The sequence below is a fragment of the Pseudophryne corroboree genome, chromosome 2 (assembly GCF_028390025.1).
Source record: "Pseudophryne corroboree isolate aPseCor3 chromosome 2, aPseCor3.hap2, whole genome shotgun sequence".
Classification (NCBI taxonomy): domain Eukaryota; kingdom Metazoa; phylum Chordata; class Amphibia; order Anura; family Myobatrachidae; genus Pseudophryne; species Pseudophryne corroboree.
Genome location: NC_086445.1, coordinates 805,130,780 through 805,148,233, shown reverse-complemented (window position 1 = coordinate 805,148,233; position 17,454 = coordinate 805,130,780). Strand labels below are relative to the sequence as shown.

The following is a 17,454-nucleotide window of genomic DNA, read 5'->3' as shown; positions in this document are numbered from 1 at the left end:
TAAAAATGATGAATATAAATTATAGTACCACGTGAGAAGTTTATTATACATTATTTTTTCTTTGGAATACACCGTAGCTTATAAAAATAAGTATACTTTAAAGAATCATTCTGAAAATAAGTCTGTCTTTACCTACCCAAAATGTTTTCACACGTTTTATTTTGGAATGTAAGATTGTTTAGCATTTTGAAATGTGTATGGAAAAATCAAATATTCCATTCATGCCAAATGAAACTAAACTAGTCTTTGAAAAATAAAACAAATAAAAGCAAACTAGTTTTTTACCTTAATGGACAACAATCATTTTTTATAGCAGAGTTTAACAAATGTTTTCTGTTTTATTGCATCATTGACCATTTAACATAAAAAAACAAATCTGAAGGACACTGCAGATCATGATCACGTACTATATAATAAAAAATGGTTTGTAAGCAATACTTACAGTAGACAACTTATTTACTAGTGATATAGACCTTATATAAAATGTAGTTTCCCTTCCACACAATAATTGATATTTATTTACATATATACACACACAAGTGTATATATAAATATATATGTAAGTAGATTTGAACATGAATAAAAGACTAAGCACTGTACATTGATTCTGGTAAAATTCAAAAAGAAAAACGCTTTAAACATTAAACAATTTTAATAAAAGTTTCTGTACAATGCTAAGCAGTTTTATTTACACATAGAAAATGTAACAGGAGTAGTGTTTCAAATGACAGAACTCCTTAAATTTCAATGGCAGGTAATCTGGAAAAAATAACAGCATTCCATTCACAAATATTTTCAAGCAATAAATATGTATTTATAAATAGTGTAAATTTACATCAAGATTAGAAACAAAAATCACAAATCTGAAGTTTATTCCTTAGTCTATGTGCAACCCATTTATCTTTGTGACTTGGCTGTTAGTTTTGTTTTAATTTTTTTCAATATTTTTTTTTATAGATTTTTTTTCTTTCTTTTTTTTTTTTTTTTAGGAAACATAAATTGTAACCGTCATGGTTTCCAAAACAGGACAGAAAAGAACTGAAAGCGGCTTAAGAAAAAAAAATATTTCTCACTTTTCACATTAAAAAAATTGCTCGTAAGACATAAAATTTCTAACTACTTTACAAAGACAACCAGCTAAGTTAGTAATTAAAACAAAACTGGGATGGTACGTGGGATGTAAATGAAAAAAAAAATAAAAAAATATTCAGCCAAAAAAGAAAGGTAAGGGAAAAAAAAAGGACATTTATATATATATATATATATTAAAAAAACAACCAAAAAAACTAAAGTGATTTTTCAAGTCAGTAGTCTGTATAATGTTGCCAGTTTTGTTAGATATATACAAAACATGGATTTCTTCTTTAAATGAACAGCTGGATCAGCATTATTTATAGTAAAGTCCTGGAGTAAGAGCATTTCTCCTATCCAGTTGGTTGACACTCCGCACTTGGAAGGTTGCATAGACGCAGCTTTCAGCCAGCAGCCTTATGGAACAGCTACCTAACAAAAAGAGAAGTAGGAACACAAAACGACAAAAAAAACTTAAGAGGAGAAAAAAAAACCCAGTGGTTCCTGAATATCAGAAATGTTCTCATTAACTGTCCATGGAAAAATGTCAAGAGGATGGTGAAGGCATTGGAGGAGCCTAAAAGGGGGAAAATCAGAAATCAGTTTAGAAGCAAAGCATTACACAAAATTTTCAGAAGCACTTTGCTCCTCATCAAGATCACCATTACATTTATTACACATTTCCAGTCTTAATTTGCTTTAAGAAAAGAAACAATAATAAGAGAGGACAAAAATAATGTAGTCCACAAGGATTCAGTAGGGGATGCCGGCGTCTGGGGCCCTGACGTACTAAATACAGACGATGTTACCCCGATTAACATGAAACTTACAGGGGTTTGGAGTGTTATACCTTGTCCCATAACCCCCCTAACTCTCCCTGCTGCCGCAAACTAACCACCCTCCCCCAGTGCCTAACTCTAACCTTCCCCCGTACGTGCCTAAACCTAACTTTCCCTCCCTGCAGCCTCACCCTAACCCTCCGAGGGGGTGCCTCACCCTAACCCTCTTCTGGAGCGCTGCCTAACCCTAACCAACCTCCCACAGCCTAAACGTACAACACCCCCCCCCTTCCCCACGAAGTTTACCCCTGCAGCGGTGCATGGTGTGTACGATCTGCATTCCAGGTGTCGGGAATTAGATGCCGGTATGTTTACCTATTCAGTATGCCGATGTCGGCATTCTGAAGAGTATCAGGATTCCTGCGACGTAATTTGACTGCCGGAATCATGACTGTATCCGGTCCACAACGATGTGCTTCAACATAAGAACACTATGTAAAGATACTAGATTGCGGCATTATCCACTTTTCAAGTATCGTGTATTAATTATGCATAAAAATGCAGAGCGATGGAGAACAAGCACATGAAAATAATCGCTACGGTAGACTTACCGTTGATAACTATTTCTCCTAAGTCCACAGGATAACATTGGGATATGAGGTAGCGACAGCGGATTGGTACAAAACGGTCAAAGCTTTTGGCCTCCCAGAATGCAATGGGCCCGTCCCTATATCCCTGCCTCCTGGCTCAGGCAATTCAGTTGTTTTCCAAAGATCAAGGCAGGAGCATCAGAGAGCCCTAATCAGGCGAGAAGAACACACATGCACACCCTTCCGTACAAGAAGGAAGAGGTTAGTGAGTGAGATTCCTCAAATCAGGTGCGTCAGGGTGATTCCAATAGATCCTATGGACTTAGGAGAAATAAGAGTTATCAACGGTAAGTCTACCATAACAATTATTTATCCTGCAGGGTTCACAGGTTATCCACAGGATAACATTGGGATGTCCCAAAGTAATTCAGTGGTGGGGACGCTCCTGATTAGACGGAGAATCCTTTGCCCGAATTCAGCGTCCTGAGAGGCAAAGGTATCGGAGGCATAATGTCTAATGAATGTGTTAATGGAAGACCATGTGGCTGCCTTACAAATCTGTTTGCTGAAGCACCACTTTGTGCTGCCCATGACGAACCTACCTTATGAGTAGAGTGAGAAGAGACCGTAGATGGAACAGGGAGATCAGCTTCAGAACATGCTTCTGAAATCATTCGAATCCACCACGCCAGTGGCTGCTTATCAGCAGGCCATCCTCTCTTGTGAAATCCGTACAGAACGAAGTGTGTCTGCTTTTCTGATGGCACTTGTACGATCCACGTAGATCAGGGCTGGCCAAACCGGTCCTCGAGATCTACCAACAGTTCATGTTTTCCAGGCCTCCAGGAGATCTGTAGAATTGTCAGTTAGGAATGAATGCAGCACATCTTAATTAGTAATGACTACACCTGTGCACGAGCTAGGTGGTCTGGAAAATGTGAACTGTTAGTAGATCTTGAGGACTGGATTGGCCAGCTCTGACGTAGATCCTTAAAGCACGGACTATGTCCAATGATGCATCTTCCGCAGAAAGATCCGGCCCTTGGAAGGCCGGGACTACAATTTCTTCGTTAAGGTGAAATTTAGACACCACCTTAGGAAGATATTCAGATTTGGTTCTGAAAACCACTCTATCTGGAAAAAAAAAAAAAAAAAAAAAAAAAATCAGAAAAGGAGGGCGGCATAATAATGTCCCTAAATCTGAAACTCTTCTAGCTGACGCAATAGCCAGTAGAAAGAGAACTTTAGCTATCAACCATTTAAAATCCACTCATTTTAGTGGTTCAAATTGGGCAACTTGAAGGGCCTTTAGGACTAAACTTAAGTCCCAAGGCAATGTAGGAGGAACAAAAGGAGGTTGAATGTGCAGCATTCCCTGGAAAAAAGTATACACATCCTGTAGGTTAGTAATTTTCTTTTGGAACCATACAGTCAATGCTGACACTTGCACTTTCAAGGAAGACACCCTTAGACCTCTGTCCATTCCGAACTGACAAAATGCTAGGACAAGACCTAGGCTCAAACTTCCGGTCACTGCACCATTGAATATAGGTTTGCCAATATTTGGTAAAAAAATGTGAGCTGAGGAAGGTTTCCTTGCTCTGAGCATTGTTTGAATTATCTGTTGTGAGAATACTCTTGCTTTCAGGATGCAAGTCTCAAGAGCCACGCCGTCAAAGACAGTCAATCCAGGTGCTTGTGATAGCAAGGACCCCGAGACAGTAGATCTGGACGTTGAGAGAGTAGCAATGGAGCATCCATTGACCACCTCTGCAGATCTGTGTACCAATGTTTTCCGGGCCAAGCCGAAGCTAATAATATCACGTCGCCCCATCCTTGTTTCGCCTTTCGCATCACCCTGGGTAACCGAGCGATAGGTGGAAACACAAAGGCCAGACAAAAGTCCCATCTCACTGACAGGGCATCCACAAAGATCGCTTTGGGATCCTCTTTTCTTGACCCATATGCGGGAACTTTGTTGTTCTGAAGGGACGCCATGAGATCTATCTCCAGTAACCCACACTTGACTACCAGAATTTGGACGACTTTGAGGTGTAAAGCCCATTCGTTTGCATGAATGGTGTGTCGACTGAGAAAATCCGCTTCCCAGAATGAACACTGCAAACAAGGCTGGATGATGAAGTTCTGCCCACTTTAACGTTCGACTTACCACCTTCATTGCGTTTTGGCTGCAAGTTCCTCCCTGCTGGTTGAGGTACGCTACTGCCGTTGCATTGTCTGAGCGGATTTGGACTGGTTTCCCCCGAAGGATGTCCTTTGACTAAATAAGTGCCATATATATATGGCCCGAAGTTCCAATATATTTATTGGCAGGCAACTCTCTTCCCTGGTCCACTGCCCCTGGAAGCAACTCCTTCCTGACACCCCTCTCCAGCCCTTAAGGCTAGCATCCATTGTCAGAATTACCCAATCTGATATCCAAAAGGGTCTCCCTTTGTCCAGATAGGATGTCTGCAGCCACCAGGCTAATGACCTCCTTACTTCCAGAGGAAGGACCATAGTCTGCGTTTTTACAGTCTGATGAAAACCATACCATTTGGAAAGGATCAGACATGGCAGAGGCCTCGAATGGAACTGAGCATACGCCACCATGTTGACATCATCAACCCCATCACACGCATTGCTGCGTGAATGGATATCCTTTGACTGTGTAGCAGCTCCTGAATCCTTGACTTTTGGATATTTTGTTCGGAGGTTAAATTACTCTCTGAAGCCTCGAATCCAACACAGCCCCCAAGTGAGTCATCCATTGTGTCGGAACCAGGGACGACTTTACCCAATTTATGAGCCAACCTTGTCTCTGCAAACAAGCTATTGTCTGCCACAGATGACACTGAAGCAATTCCTGAGACTGTGCCAGGATTAATAAGTCGTCGAGGTATGGAAAAATCCTTATCCCCTGCTGACGGAGATAAGATGCCATTACCACCATAATTTTGGTGAACACTCTGGGAGCTGTGGCCAGTCCAAATGGAAGGGCCTAAAACTGAAAATGTTGCTGGAGGATAGCAAACCTGAGATAGCGCTGATGGGACAGTGCTATAGGAACATGAAGGTAAGCATCCTGGATATCCAGGGATACCATAAAATCCTCCGGCTCCGGTGGCAGGCGAGATTAATCCCCACACTGAATGGCCATTGTTTAGGTGCTACATAGCCCCTGCTCTCCCCGGAGCCACAGTGCGCCCCCCAGTTTATATTACTATACATCTGCCAGCCGCCCTGAGAGAGGAGGGCGGTAGGGGTCATGCTCCTGGAGACACTCGCGTACGGACGAACAGGTACGATTGTGGGACCACCTACCCTTGTCTCTCCCTCCGACGCTGCCTGATCCTTACTCTCCCCGATTCTGGTGTTACGCTTCTATTCATTGCTACAAGTGTCGCTCATCATTTGTCAGCTGCCCTACGAAGATGATAATAGGGTCACTGGCCCTCATCTCCCCCTCTGTGCTGTCTGAGATGCTGGCTTAGCAACACAATTTGTCCTACCTGGACCGTGATAGGTTTCTTTATAACTTTCCCTTTTCTACTTAACATACCTCCGACAAACGTCTGTGTCTCCTTTTACATTTGTGATACCCCGCCTACCCTCTTCACTTCCCCATAAGGGCGCAGAGAAACAAGAAAAGCACGCAGGCCCCCACAAATTTTTTTGGACAAAAACCTAAGGGCCCCCAAACTCCTGCATTGCTCACGGATTCTCCTTACTCCCCCTGCTCATCGGAGACGGGTATTGACCCACAGATCCAAGCAGTTATGACCAGTTTACTTGAAGGGGTGCAGTCCGCCTTTAAGCAGGAACTTTCCACAGCTATTACAGAGTTCAAATCTGATCTCACGGCCCTTGGTAATCGTACAGACGCTCTTGAATCGAAAACGGACGACCTTTGCCGCTCTCAGCAACGTCTTGATTCAGAGCTCTCCAGACTCCATGATGAGCTGGAGGACCTCAAAGAACGTCAAGAAGATCAAGAGAATCGCTCCCGTCGCAACAATCTGCGCATCCGTAATGTGGCGGAATCAGTCCTTAGCTCTGCACTACCATCCTCCCTGAAAGACTTCTTTCAACACGTCTTACCTGACCTCTCGGATGCTGATTGCCTTTGTTATAGAACTCACAGGGCGCTCCGAGCGAAACCGACCCCGACACAGCCGCCCAGGGATGTTATAGTTCGGCTACATTATTTTCGCTCAAAGGAACGTATTCTGATGTCAATACGAGATTCTCCAGTGATCAACTTCCGGGATATGCAACTGCAAGTTTTTCAAGATCTGGCCCCCTCCACCATTCAAAAAAGAGACGGGACTTGCAGCCTGTTACTCGTATACTACGCCAACAACAAGTACGATATAGGTGGGGATTTCCTTTCATGTTACAAGTTACAGCGAACAATTCTACTCACTCTGTCAAAACCTTAAATCAAGGTCAGGATCTGTTGGCTAAACTTGGTCTCCTCCCTGTACCGTCACCCGATGGTGGGACTGCCTCTTCCTCTGGGCCACGGCACTCCCAAATCCCACCGCCTGAGTGGACGAGGGTGACTCGCCGCCGCAACGACACCAATGACCCTCCTTGATTTTGGTGAACTCTTATTTTTTTAAAATACATTTCAGTAGTTCTCAACACTTTAGAAATGTGTCTCCTGATAAGAGGAGACTCTTGCTATCATCTTCCATCTTTTAACGTGCTTGCTATGTGCTATGGTATTGCTCACCAAGGTTTAAAGTTTGTCATGTGTTACGCCTAGCCTGGTAATATTACGCTGGGCTTATCCCGTTTGCCTTGTCTCCCCTTGTTTCCCTTGCCCCCCCCCCCCCACACTCCTTTTCAATTTTTTGGTTACGACACAGTACGTTTTTGTTTATTGTTTTTTCATATTTTGGGTTACATTATTGTATCTTCGGCTTCAGCCGACTCAACTATTGCGGTCCAGAGGGACCCGGTTCTCCTGCATTGGTTTGCTGTTCCCACTACCCCCGTGCTCCCTTTATTTGTTATTTCAAAGTATGATGTTTTATATTTGTGTAGCGGTCCTTGATTGGGACCCTATTATTCAGGGTTTTCTCCCATATGGGTTCTCTATCACTTTCTTTTCTTCTATATTTCTGATTCTTGTTCTTTGTTGTTCTTCTTTCCTTTTCCTTCTTCGAGACAGGTTTCAACTGCTCCTCTTTTGTTCTTTGGTGTCACACGGCGCTTAAACTGTTTTCTATAAATGTTAACGGGCTTAATTCTCCCAAGAAACGTACAGTGATGTTATCCGCCTGTCGGAGAGAGAAGGCTGATATAGTTTTCCTCCAAGAGACCCATTTCACCAGTACACACACTCAACTTCACGGTAAGCAATTTACCCAGACCTTTTTTGCCTCTGCTGCCTGTAAAAAAAGGGGGGTAGCTATATTGATCCACCGCAATATCCCATTTGTCCACACTGCAACCATAGCTGATCCTGACGGCCGATTTCTGATAGTGACTGGTACGCTCCGCACTGATATTCTAACGCTTGTGTCTATATACGCCCCCAATCAAGACCAATCCCGTTTTTTTTGCACGCTCTTTTTGCGTCTTAATAGAGTAGCGCAAGGCCACATTATTCTAGGTGGGGACTTTAACACTGTGCTTGATCCCTTCTTAGAGAAATCTACTCCTCCTAAAACTAAGAAGGAAGCGTCAACGTCTGATGCTGCTCTTACATTGACATCCTCCCTCACACAACTTGACTTACAAGACACCTGGCGTCTTAAACACTCCAGCGCTAGAGACTATACCCACTTCTCTGCACCTCATCAGCATTACTCTCCAATAGATATGATACATGTCTCTCGCTCACTCTCAATGTTGATATCTGATTCGGGCATCACCCCCTGTTCCTGGATGGACCATGCAGGAGTATATATCCTGATCGACCTCTATGGAACCCCTAGTAAGTCCCGTAAATGGCGTCTTGATGATACTCTTCTTTCACACCCCTCCACTCTTTCAGACACTAAATTGAACCTGAATTTTTTTTTTGAGGAAAACGCCTCCCCAGAAGTCTCTCCCAGCCTAGTTTGGGAAGCACATAAAGCCACTATCCGCGGCCAATTTATGTCTAAGGCCTCAGCCATACGTAAGAAAGCAGCACAGGAAGTTTCCTCACTGGAATCTCAAATTTCTGCGCTTTTAGCCCAACACAAAATTGCACCATGTGACTCCCTACTCTCCCAGAAATAACCTCAGAGGTCAGTTGAACACCCTTTTATCGCGGAGAGCGGAAGCTATATTACAGAAGCTTCGTCAAAAATTTTACGATAAAGCGGATAAAATAGATAGTCTTTTAGCTAATAAGTTAAGAAGTAAGCGAGCTATGGGACTGATAAATAAACTACATTCTTCTACGTTAGACGCACTCACTTATGATCCTAAATTGATGGTGGAGGAATTTCGGAACTATTATAGCTCCTTATATAATCTCCCTGTTCATATTTGTTGGGTGCCCCCTTGCCGGGTTTGACGGAACAGATTTCTCTTCTTAATGCGGATATATCGCTAGAAGAGACGGTTGCTGCTATCAAATCTATGCGGTCGTCAGCTGCCCCTGGTCCAGATGGCTTTACCGCTCAGTATTACAAAACATTCCATACGGAATTGGCTCCATACCTTACTTCGCTCTTTAATAGTGTTCTAGAGGGAGCATCATTTGCGCCAGCGACTGTACAAGCTGACATTATTGTGATTCCAAAGCCAGACAGGGATCCAACACGATGTTCCAACTATCGCTCAATTTCTTTGCTGAACGTAGATCTTAAGATATATGCTAAAATCTTAGCCAATCGCTTAGCTCCCCTGCTTACACAACTGATACACCCGGGCCAAGTGGGCTTTATTTCTGGCCGCCAGGCCTCCGATAATACCAGGAGAGCCATAGATTTGATCCACTCTATCCATAAACAGAAACTACCCTCGTTTTTGTTAGCATTGGATGCCGAGAAGGCTTTTGACAGAATTTCCTGGCCCTTTGCTTTCTCAGTACTCCGGAGGATGGGTTTTTCTGGCAAATTCCTAGGTGTTTCGGCGCTTTACGGATCCCCTACTGCCACGGTTTCTGTTAATCGCCTCACCTCTTCTGCATTCAATATCACTAACGGCACCAGACAGGGATGCCCGCTTTCGCCATTGCTATTTGCCCTGGTTATGGAACCGCTGGCAGCACGGATCCGAGCTAATATTGATATAGCTGGAGTGCGGGTGGGCCCTACTGAACATAAAATTGCGTTTTACGCTGATGATGTCCTAATATCTCTGGGATCCCCATCTCAGTCATTACAGCCACTCCTTTCTAAGATAGACCTCTACTCTAAACATTCAGGCTATAAACTTAATGCGAGTAAGACTGAGGTATTGAACTTTTATATCTCCGGCCCAATTAAGCTCTCTTTGGAAAATTCCTTTCCATTTCAATGGCACAAGCAAAAGATTAAATACCTAGGTATTTTTTTTAACGCATAGCCATCATCAACTTTACCAAGCTAATTTCCCTAGGCTTTTGGACCGAATTAAATCAGACTTGTCTTCTTGGTCTAGCCACTATCTCCTGGATAGGTAGGGTAAACTCGGTGAAGACGAACGTGATCCCTCAGATACTTTACCTGTACCAGACCCTCCCGATATTTATTCCTCCATCTGTTTTTAAGTTCTTACAATTCCATACGTCACAATTCATATGGGCGAATAAGCGTCCCCGTGTCCGATTGAAACTTTTACAGCGCCCCACATTTAGTGGCGGCCTAAGCATACCAGATTTTAGAAGATATTATTTAGCCACACAGCTCTCACACTGTGTACAATGGTGCAACCCCGAATCTAAAAGGGTCTGGGTATCTATAGAAGCTGCTGAAGTGGGTCTCTCTACTCTCTCTTCTCTTCCTTTCGAAATCCGGTCGCCCCAGGACTATAGCATCCCACCCCGTAGTCTCCCGCTCACTAACGATTTGGGACTTTGCCAATAGGAAATATGGCTTGGCCCCGGCCCCATCCTCTACCATCCCAATATTACACAATCCTGCATTCCCTCCTGGTACAAATAAATCACTGTTTGCTCCTTGGCAAGATAGAGGTATCTTATATCTGAATGTTATTACCAGGGATACTAGTTTTCCACAGTTTTCTCAGATTCAAGAAACTATTGATATTCCCTCTAGATATTTTTATAAATTTTTACAACTCAGACATTTTCATTCCTCAATGGGCCGCGTCCTCTCTAGTAGACCCCTGACCACGTTTGAGACTATATGTTTCAGACGTCACTCAACCAAAGGCCTAATTTCCCTCTAATATACTACTCTCATTGGGGATGCTCCCTCTCAGCGTGATCCTCATGAGAGAGCATGGGAAACGGACCTTGGCTCTGCTTTAGATGACGAGGAATGGTCTGAGGCCTGGGGCAACGCAGCGTCTAGTTCCATCTGTGTTAGAATCAAAGAAAATGTCTATAAATTATTATATAGATGGTATTATGTACCATCTCGCTTGAGCAAAATGTACCCGGGTACGTCAGATAGATGCTGGAGAGGATGTGGCGCAGAGGGCTCTTTCCTACACATATGGTGGTCATGTCCTAAAATAGTGCATATGTGGAGGGAAGTAAATAAGAATTTACTCACCGGTAATTCTATTTCTCGTAGTCCGTAGTGGATGCTGGGTACTCCGTAAGGACCATGGGGAATAGACGGGCTCCGCAGGAGACTGGGCACTCTAAAAGAAAGATTAGGTACTATCTGGTGTGCACTGGCTCCTCCCTCTATGCCCCTCCTCCAGACCTCAGTTAGGGAAACTGTGCCCGGAAGAGCTGACACTACAAGGAAAGGATTTGGAATCCAGGGAAAGACTCATACCAGCCACACCAATCACACCGAACAACTTGTGATAACTATACCCAGTTAACAGTATGAACAACAAATGAACCTCATGAACAGATGGCTCATAACAAAACCCTTTAGTTAAGCAATAACTATATACACGTATTGCAGAGAGTCCGCACTTGGGACGGGCTCCCAGCATCCACTACGGACTACGAGAAATAGAATTACCGGTGAGTAAATTCTTATTTTCTCTGACGTCCTAGTGGATGCTGGGTACTCCGTAAGGACCATGGGGATTATACCAAAGCTCCCAAACGGGCGGGAGAGTGCGGATGACTCTGCAGCACCGAATTAGCAAACTCAAGGTCCTCCTCAGCCAGGGTATCAAACTTGTAGAATTTTGCAAACGTGTTTGATCCCGACCAGGTAGCAGCTCGGCAAAGTTGTAAAGCCGAGACCCCTCGGGCAGCCGCCCAAGAAGAGCCCACCTTCCTCGTGGAATGGGCTTTGACTGATTTAGGATGCGGCAGTCCAGCCGCAGAATGTGCAAGTTGAATCGTGCAACAGATCCAGCGAGCAATAGTCTGCTTAGAAGCAGGAGCACCCAGCTTGTTGGGTGCATGCAGGATAAACAGCGAGTCAGTTTTTCTGACTCTAGCCGTCCTGGAAACAGATTTTCAGGGCCCGGACTACGTCCAGCAACTTGGAAGCCTCCAAGTCCCGAGTAGCCGCAGGCACCACAATAGGTTGGTTCAAATGAAACGCTGATACCACCTTAGGGAGAAATTGGGGACGAGTCCTCAATTCTGCCCTGTCCATATGGAAGATCAGATAGGGGCTTTTACATGACAAAGCCGCCAATTCTGACACACGCCTAGCCGAAGCCAAGGCCAAAAGCATGACCACTTTCCACGTGAGATATTTCAACTCCATGGTCTGAAGTGGCTCAAACCAATGTGATTTTAGGAAATCCAACACAACGTTGAGATCCCAAGGTGCCACTGGGGGCACAAAAGGGGGCTGAATATGCAGCACTCCCTTAACAAACGTCTGAACTTCAGGCAGTGAAGCCAGTTCTTTTTGAAAGAAAATAGACAGGGCCGAAATCTGGAATTTAATGGATCCCAATTTTAGGCCCGTAGTCACTCCTGACTGTAGGAAGTGCAGAAATCGACCCAGCTGAAATTCTTCTGTTGGGGCCTTCATAGCCTCACACCAAGCAACATATTTTCGCCATATGCGGTGATAATGTTTTGCTGTCACATCCTTCCTAGCTTTTATAAGCGTAGGAATGACTTCAACCGGAATGCCCTTTTCCATCAGGATCCGGCGTTCAACCGCCATGCCGTCAAACGCAGCCGCGGTAAGTCTTGGAACAGACAGGGCCCCTGCTGTAGCAGGTCCTGTCTGAGAGGCAGAGGCCAAGGGTCCTCTGAGATCATTTCTTGTAGTTCCGGGTACCAAGTCCTTCTTGGCCAATCCGGAACGATGAGTATAGTTCTTACTCATCTCTTTCTTATTATCCTCAGTACCTTTGGTATGAGAGGAAGAGGAGGGAACACATAAACCGACTGGTACACCCACGGTGTCACTAGAGCGTCCACAGCTATCGCCTGAGGGTCCCGTGACATGGCGCAATATCTTTTTAGCTTTTTTTTGAGGCGGGACGCCATCATGTCCACCTGTGGCCTTTCCCAACGATTTACAATCAGCTGGAAGACATCTGGATGAAGTCCCCACTCTCCCAGGTGGAGGTCGTGCCTGCTGAGGAAGTCTGCTTCCCAGTTGTCCACTCCCGGAATGAACACTGCTGACAGTGCTATCACGTGATTTTCTGCCCATCGGAGAATCCTTGTGGCTTCTGCCATCGCCATCCTGCTTCTTGTGCCGCCCTGTCGGTTTACATGGGTGACCGCCGTGATGTTGTCTGACTGAATCAGCACCGGCTGGTTTTGAAGCAGGGGTCTTGCCTGACTTAGGGCATTGTAAATGGCCCTTAGTTCCAGAATATTTATGTGTAGGGAAGCTTCCTGACTCGACCATTGTCCTTGGAAGTTTCTTCCCTGAGTGACTGCCCCCCAACCTCGGAGGCTTGCATCCGTGGTCACCAGGATCCAGTCCTGTATGCCGAATCTGCGACCCTCGAGAAGATGAGCACTCTGCAGCCACCACAGCAGACACCCCCTGGCCCTCGGGGACAGGGTGATCAGCCGATGCATCTGAAGATGCGATCCGGACCACTTGTCTAACAGATCCCACTGAAAGATCCTTGCATGGAACCTGCCGAATGGAATTGCCTCGTAAGAAGGTACCATCTTTCCCAGGACACGCGTGCAGTGATGCACCGACACCTGTTTTGGTTTTAGGAGGTCTCTGACCAGAGATGACAACTCCTTGGCCTTCTCCTCCGGGAGAAACACCTTCTTCTGTTCTGTGTCCAGAATCATACCCAGGAACAGCAGACGCGTCGTAGGAACCAGCTGCGACTTCGGGATATTCAGAATCCAGCCGTGCTGTTGTAGCACTTCCTGAGATAGTGCTACTCCGACCAACAACTGCTCCCTGGACCTCGCCTTTATAAGGAGATCGTCCAAGTACGGGATAATTATAACTCCCTTCTTTCGAAGGAGTATCATCATTTCGGCCATTACTTTGGTAAATACCCTCGGTGCCGTGGACAGACCAAATGGCAACGTCTGGAATTGGTAATGGCAGTCCTGTACCACAAAACGGAGGTACACCTGGTGAGGTGGGTAAATGGGGACATGTAGGTAAGCATCCTTGATGTCCAGTGATACCATGTAATCCCCCTCTTCCAGGCTTGCAATAACCGCCCTGAGCGATTCCATTTTGAACTTGAACTTCCTTATATAAGTGTTCAAGGATTTCAAATTTAGAATGGGTCTCACCGAACAGTCTGGTTTCGGTACCACAAATATTGTGGAATAGTAACCCCGTCCCTGTTGAAGGAGGGGAACTTTTATTATCACCTGCTGGAGGTACAGCTTGTGAATTGCCGCCAGTACTACCTCCCTGTCCTGGGGAGTAGCTGGCAAGGCTGATTTGAGGTAACGGCGAGGGGGAGACGTCTCGAATTCCATCTTGTATCCCTGAGATACCACTTGTAGAACCCAGAGATCCACCTGTGAGCGAACCCACTGGTCGCTGAAGTTCCGGAGACGGGCCCCCACCGCACCAGGCTCCACCAGTGGAGCCCCAGCGTCATGCGGTGGACTTAGTGGAAGCAGGGGAGGATTTTTGTTCTTGGGAACTGGCTGTATGGTGCAGCTTTTTTCCTCTACCCCTGCCTCTGGGCAGAAAGGACGCGCCTTTAACCCGCTTGCCTTTCTGGGGCCGAAAGGACTGTACCTGATAATACTGTGCTTTCTTAGGCTGTAAGGGAACCTGAGGTAAAAATGTCGACTTCCCAGCTGTTGCTGTGGAAACGAGGTCCGAGAGACCATCCCCAAACAATTCCTCACCCTTGTAAGGCAAAATCTCCAGGTGCCTTTTAGAATCCGCATCACCTGTCCACTGCCGAGTCCATAATACTCTCCTGGCAGAAATGGACATTGCATTAATTCTAGATGCCAGCCGGCAAATAACCCTCTGTGCATCTCTCATATATAAGACGACGTAACCTGTCCTCTGACGGGAAAGGGTACGCCATCAGTAACTTTTTAGAAATCACTAGTTTCTTATCGGGGGAAGCCCACGCTTCTTCACACACTTCATTCAACTCATTTGATGGGGGAAAAACCACTGGTTGCTTTTTCTCCCCAAACATAATACCCTTTTTAGTGGTACCTGGGTTAATGTCAGAAATGTGCAACACATTTTTCATTGCCGTAATCATGCAACGGATGGCCCTAGTGGAATGTACATTAGCCTCGTCCTCGTCGACACTAGAGTCAGACTGTGTGTCGACATCTGTGTCTGCCATCTGAGGTAGCGGGCGTTTTTGAGCCCCTGATGGCCTTTGAGACGCCTGGGCAGGCACTGGCTGAGAAGCCACAGCTGTTATGTCATCGAACCTTTTATGCAAGGAGTTGACAATGTCGTGTAAAACCTTCCACATATCCATCCACTCTGGTGTCGACCCCGCAGGAGGTGACATCACACTTATCGGCACCTGCTCCGCCTCCACATAAGCCTCCTCATCAAACATGTCGACACAGCCGTACAGACACACCGCACACACACAGGGAATGCTCTGACTGAGGACAGGACCCCACAAAGTCCTTTGGGGAGACAGAGAGAGAGAGTATGCCAGCACACACCACAGCGCTATATAATCAGGGATTTACACTAACACAAAGTGATTTTTCCCTATAGCTGCTTTACATATACAGTTTGCGCCTAAATTTAGTGCCCCCCCTCTCTTTTTTACCCTTTGAGCCTGGAAACTGCAGGGGAGAGCCTGGGAGCTGTCTTCCAGCGGAGCTGTGAAGAGGAAATGGCGCCAGTGTGCTGAGGGAGATAGCCCCGCCCCCTTCTCGGCGGACTTCTCCCGCTCTTATATTTATATTATGGCGGGGGATTTTTGCACATATATAGTTTTTTAGACTATATTATGTGCGGTTTGCCAATGTAAGGTACTCTAATTGCAGCCCAGGGCACCCCCCCCCCCCAGCGCCCTGCACCCATCAGTGACCGGAGTATGTGGTGTGCATAGGGAGCAATGGCGCACAGGTGCAGTGCTGTGCGCTACCTTAATGAAGACCTGAGTCTTCAGCCGCCGATTTTCAGGATGTTCTTCTTGCTTCTGGCTCTGCAAGGGGGACGGCGGCGCAGCTCCGGGACCGGACGATCGAGGACAGGTCCTGTGTTCGATCCCTCTGGAGCTAATGGTGTCCAGTAGCCTTAGAAGCCCAAGCTAGCTGCAAGCAGGTAGGTTCGCTTCTCTCCCCTTAGTCCCTCGTAGCAGTGAGTCTCTTGCCAGCAGATCTCACTGAAAATAAAAAACCTAACAAATACTTTCTTTACTAGAAGCTCAGGAGAGCCCCTAGTGTGCAACCAGCTCGGGCCGGGCACAGATTCTAACTGAGGTCTGGAGGAGGGGCATAGAGGGAGGAGCCAGTGCACACCAGATAGTACCTAATCTTTCTTTTAGAGTGCCCAGTCTCCTGCGGAGCCCGTCTATTCCCCATGGTCCTTACGGAGTACCCAGCATCCACTAGGATGTCAGAGAAATTTACTTTATATCTAGCTTGTTGCAGATTTCTATTCCTTCTGACCCTAAATACATTCTCCTCCCCTTAAACCTACCAACACTAACAAAATTTCAAAATAAATTGTTACGTCATATAGTATCCGCAACAACATGTCAACTAGCTGCAGATTGGAAAAACCCTATCCCGCCCTCTATGCAATCTATAATTGCCCGTATATGGTACGTTTACCGCATGGACTACATGACTAACATCAAACTGTTCCCCTAAGTCATTCGAGAGAATTTAGAGTCCATGGCTAGCTACCCAGCATGCCCCTTCACCCTTCAATTTGTGATACCCTGCACCATATGTGATGAGACCCTCCCGGGGATTCTAGTCTATTCTATTTTGTCCATTTCTCTTCTTTTTTCTCTTTTTCTCTGTCTTTTTTTCTACCCGACCTTCTACTTTTACTCTTTAATGCTAGTCGGTTAGCTACGCTACTGACTGGCCTTTTTTCTATTTTATACTACCCGCTCTCTGGGTCAAAAATGGGTCACTGTTTTTTTTTTCCACTCATCTTTATAATTACCAAATATTATGCTATATTTGCAATGTAATTTGTTGAAACCACTATCTGTTGGTATCTGTTTGCATCTGTGATCCCATGAATAAAATTATTTGAAAAAAAAACAAACCTCTGGCTCCGTGGCCAAAATAATGGAACGTTAAGTCTCCATATGAAACAGAGGCACACAAATGTACTTGTTCAGCACTTTCAGATTGAGTATGAGCCGGAACGACCCATTTGGCTTCTGGACTAGAAACAGGTTGGAATAAAAACCTTGTCCTCGTTGTGCATTATCACTCCTGACTGAAGCAACTTCTGAACTGCCTCTTGCAAAGCCCTGGACTTTGATCCCACTGAAGACTGGCTGGTACAAAAAAAAAAAACCTTTGAGGAAGGTGTTTCTTGAGAGCAAATGCATAACCGTGA

The 17,454-nt window shown here is 45.4% G+C and overlaps 1 protein-coding gene across 4 annotated transcripts in view; it reads right to left on the bottom strand.

The window, feature by feature from the left end:
• Positions 1–633: 633 nt before the first annotated feature.
• The window catches only part of KDM6A (lysine demethylase 6A), a 435,435-nt gene continuing 418,614 nt past the window's right edge, over positions 634–17,454 (bottom strand). For all 4 annotated transcript variants that reach the window (XR_010241142.1, XM_063955630.1, XM_063955632.1 and 1 more), the window contains one exon: positions 634–1,648. Coding sequence is in view for 3 of the 4 variants with exons in the window: in XM_063955630.1 (XP_063811700.1) it covers positions 1,619–1,648 (30 nt within the window). In the remaining variant the exon portion in view is untranslated. The remainder of the gene's footprint in view (positions 1,649–17,454) is intronic.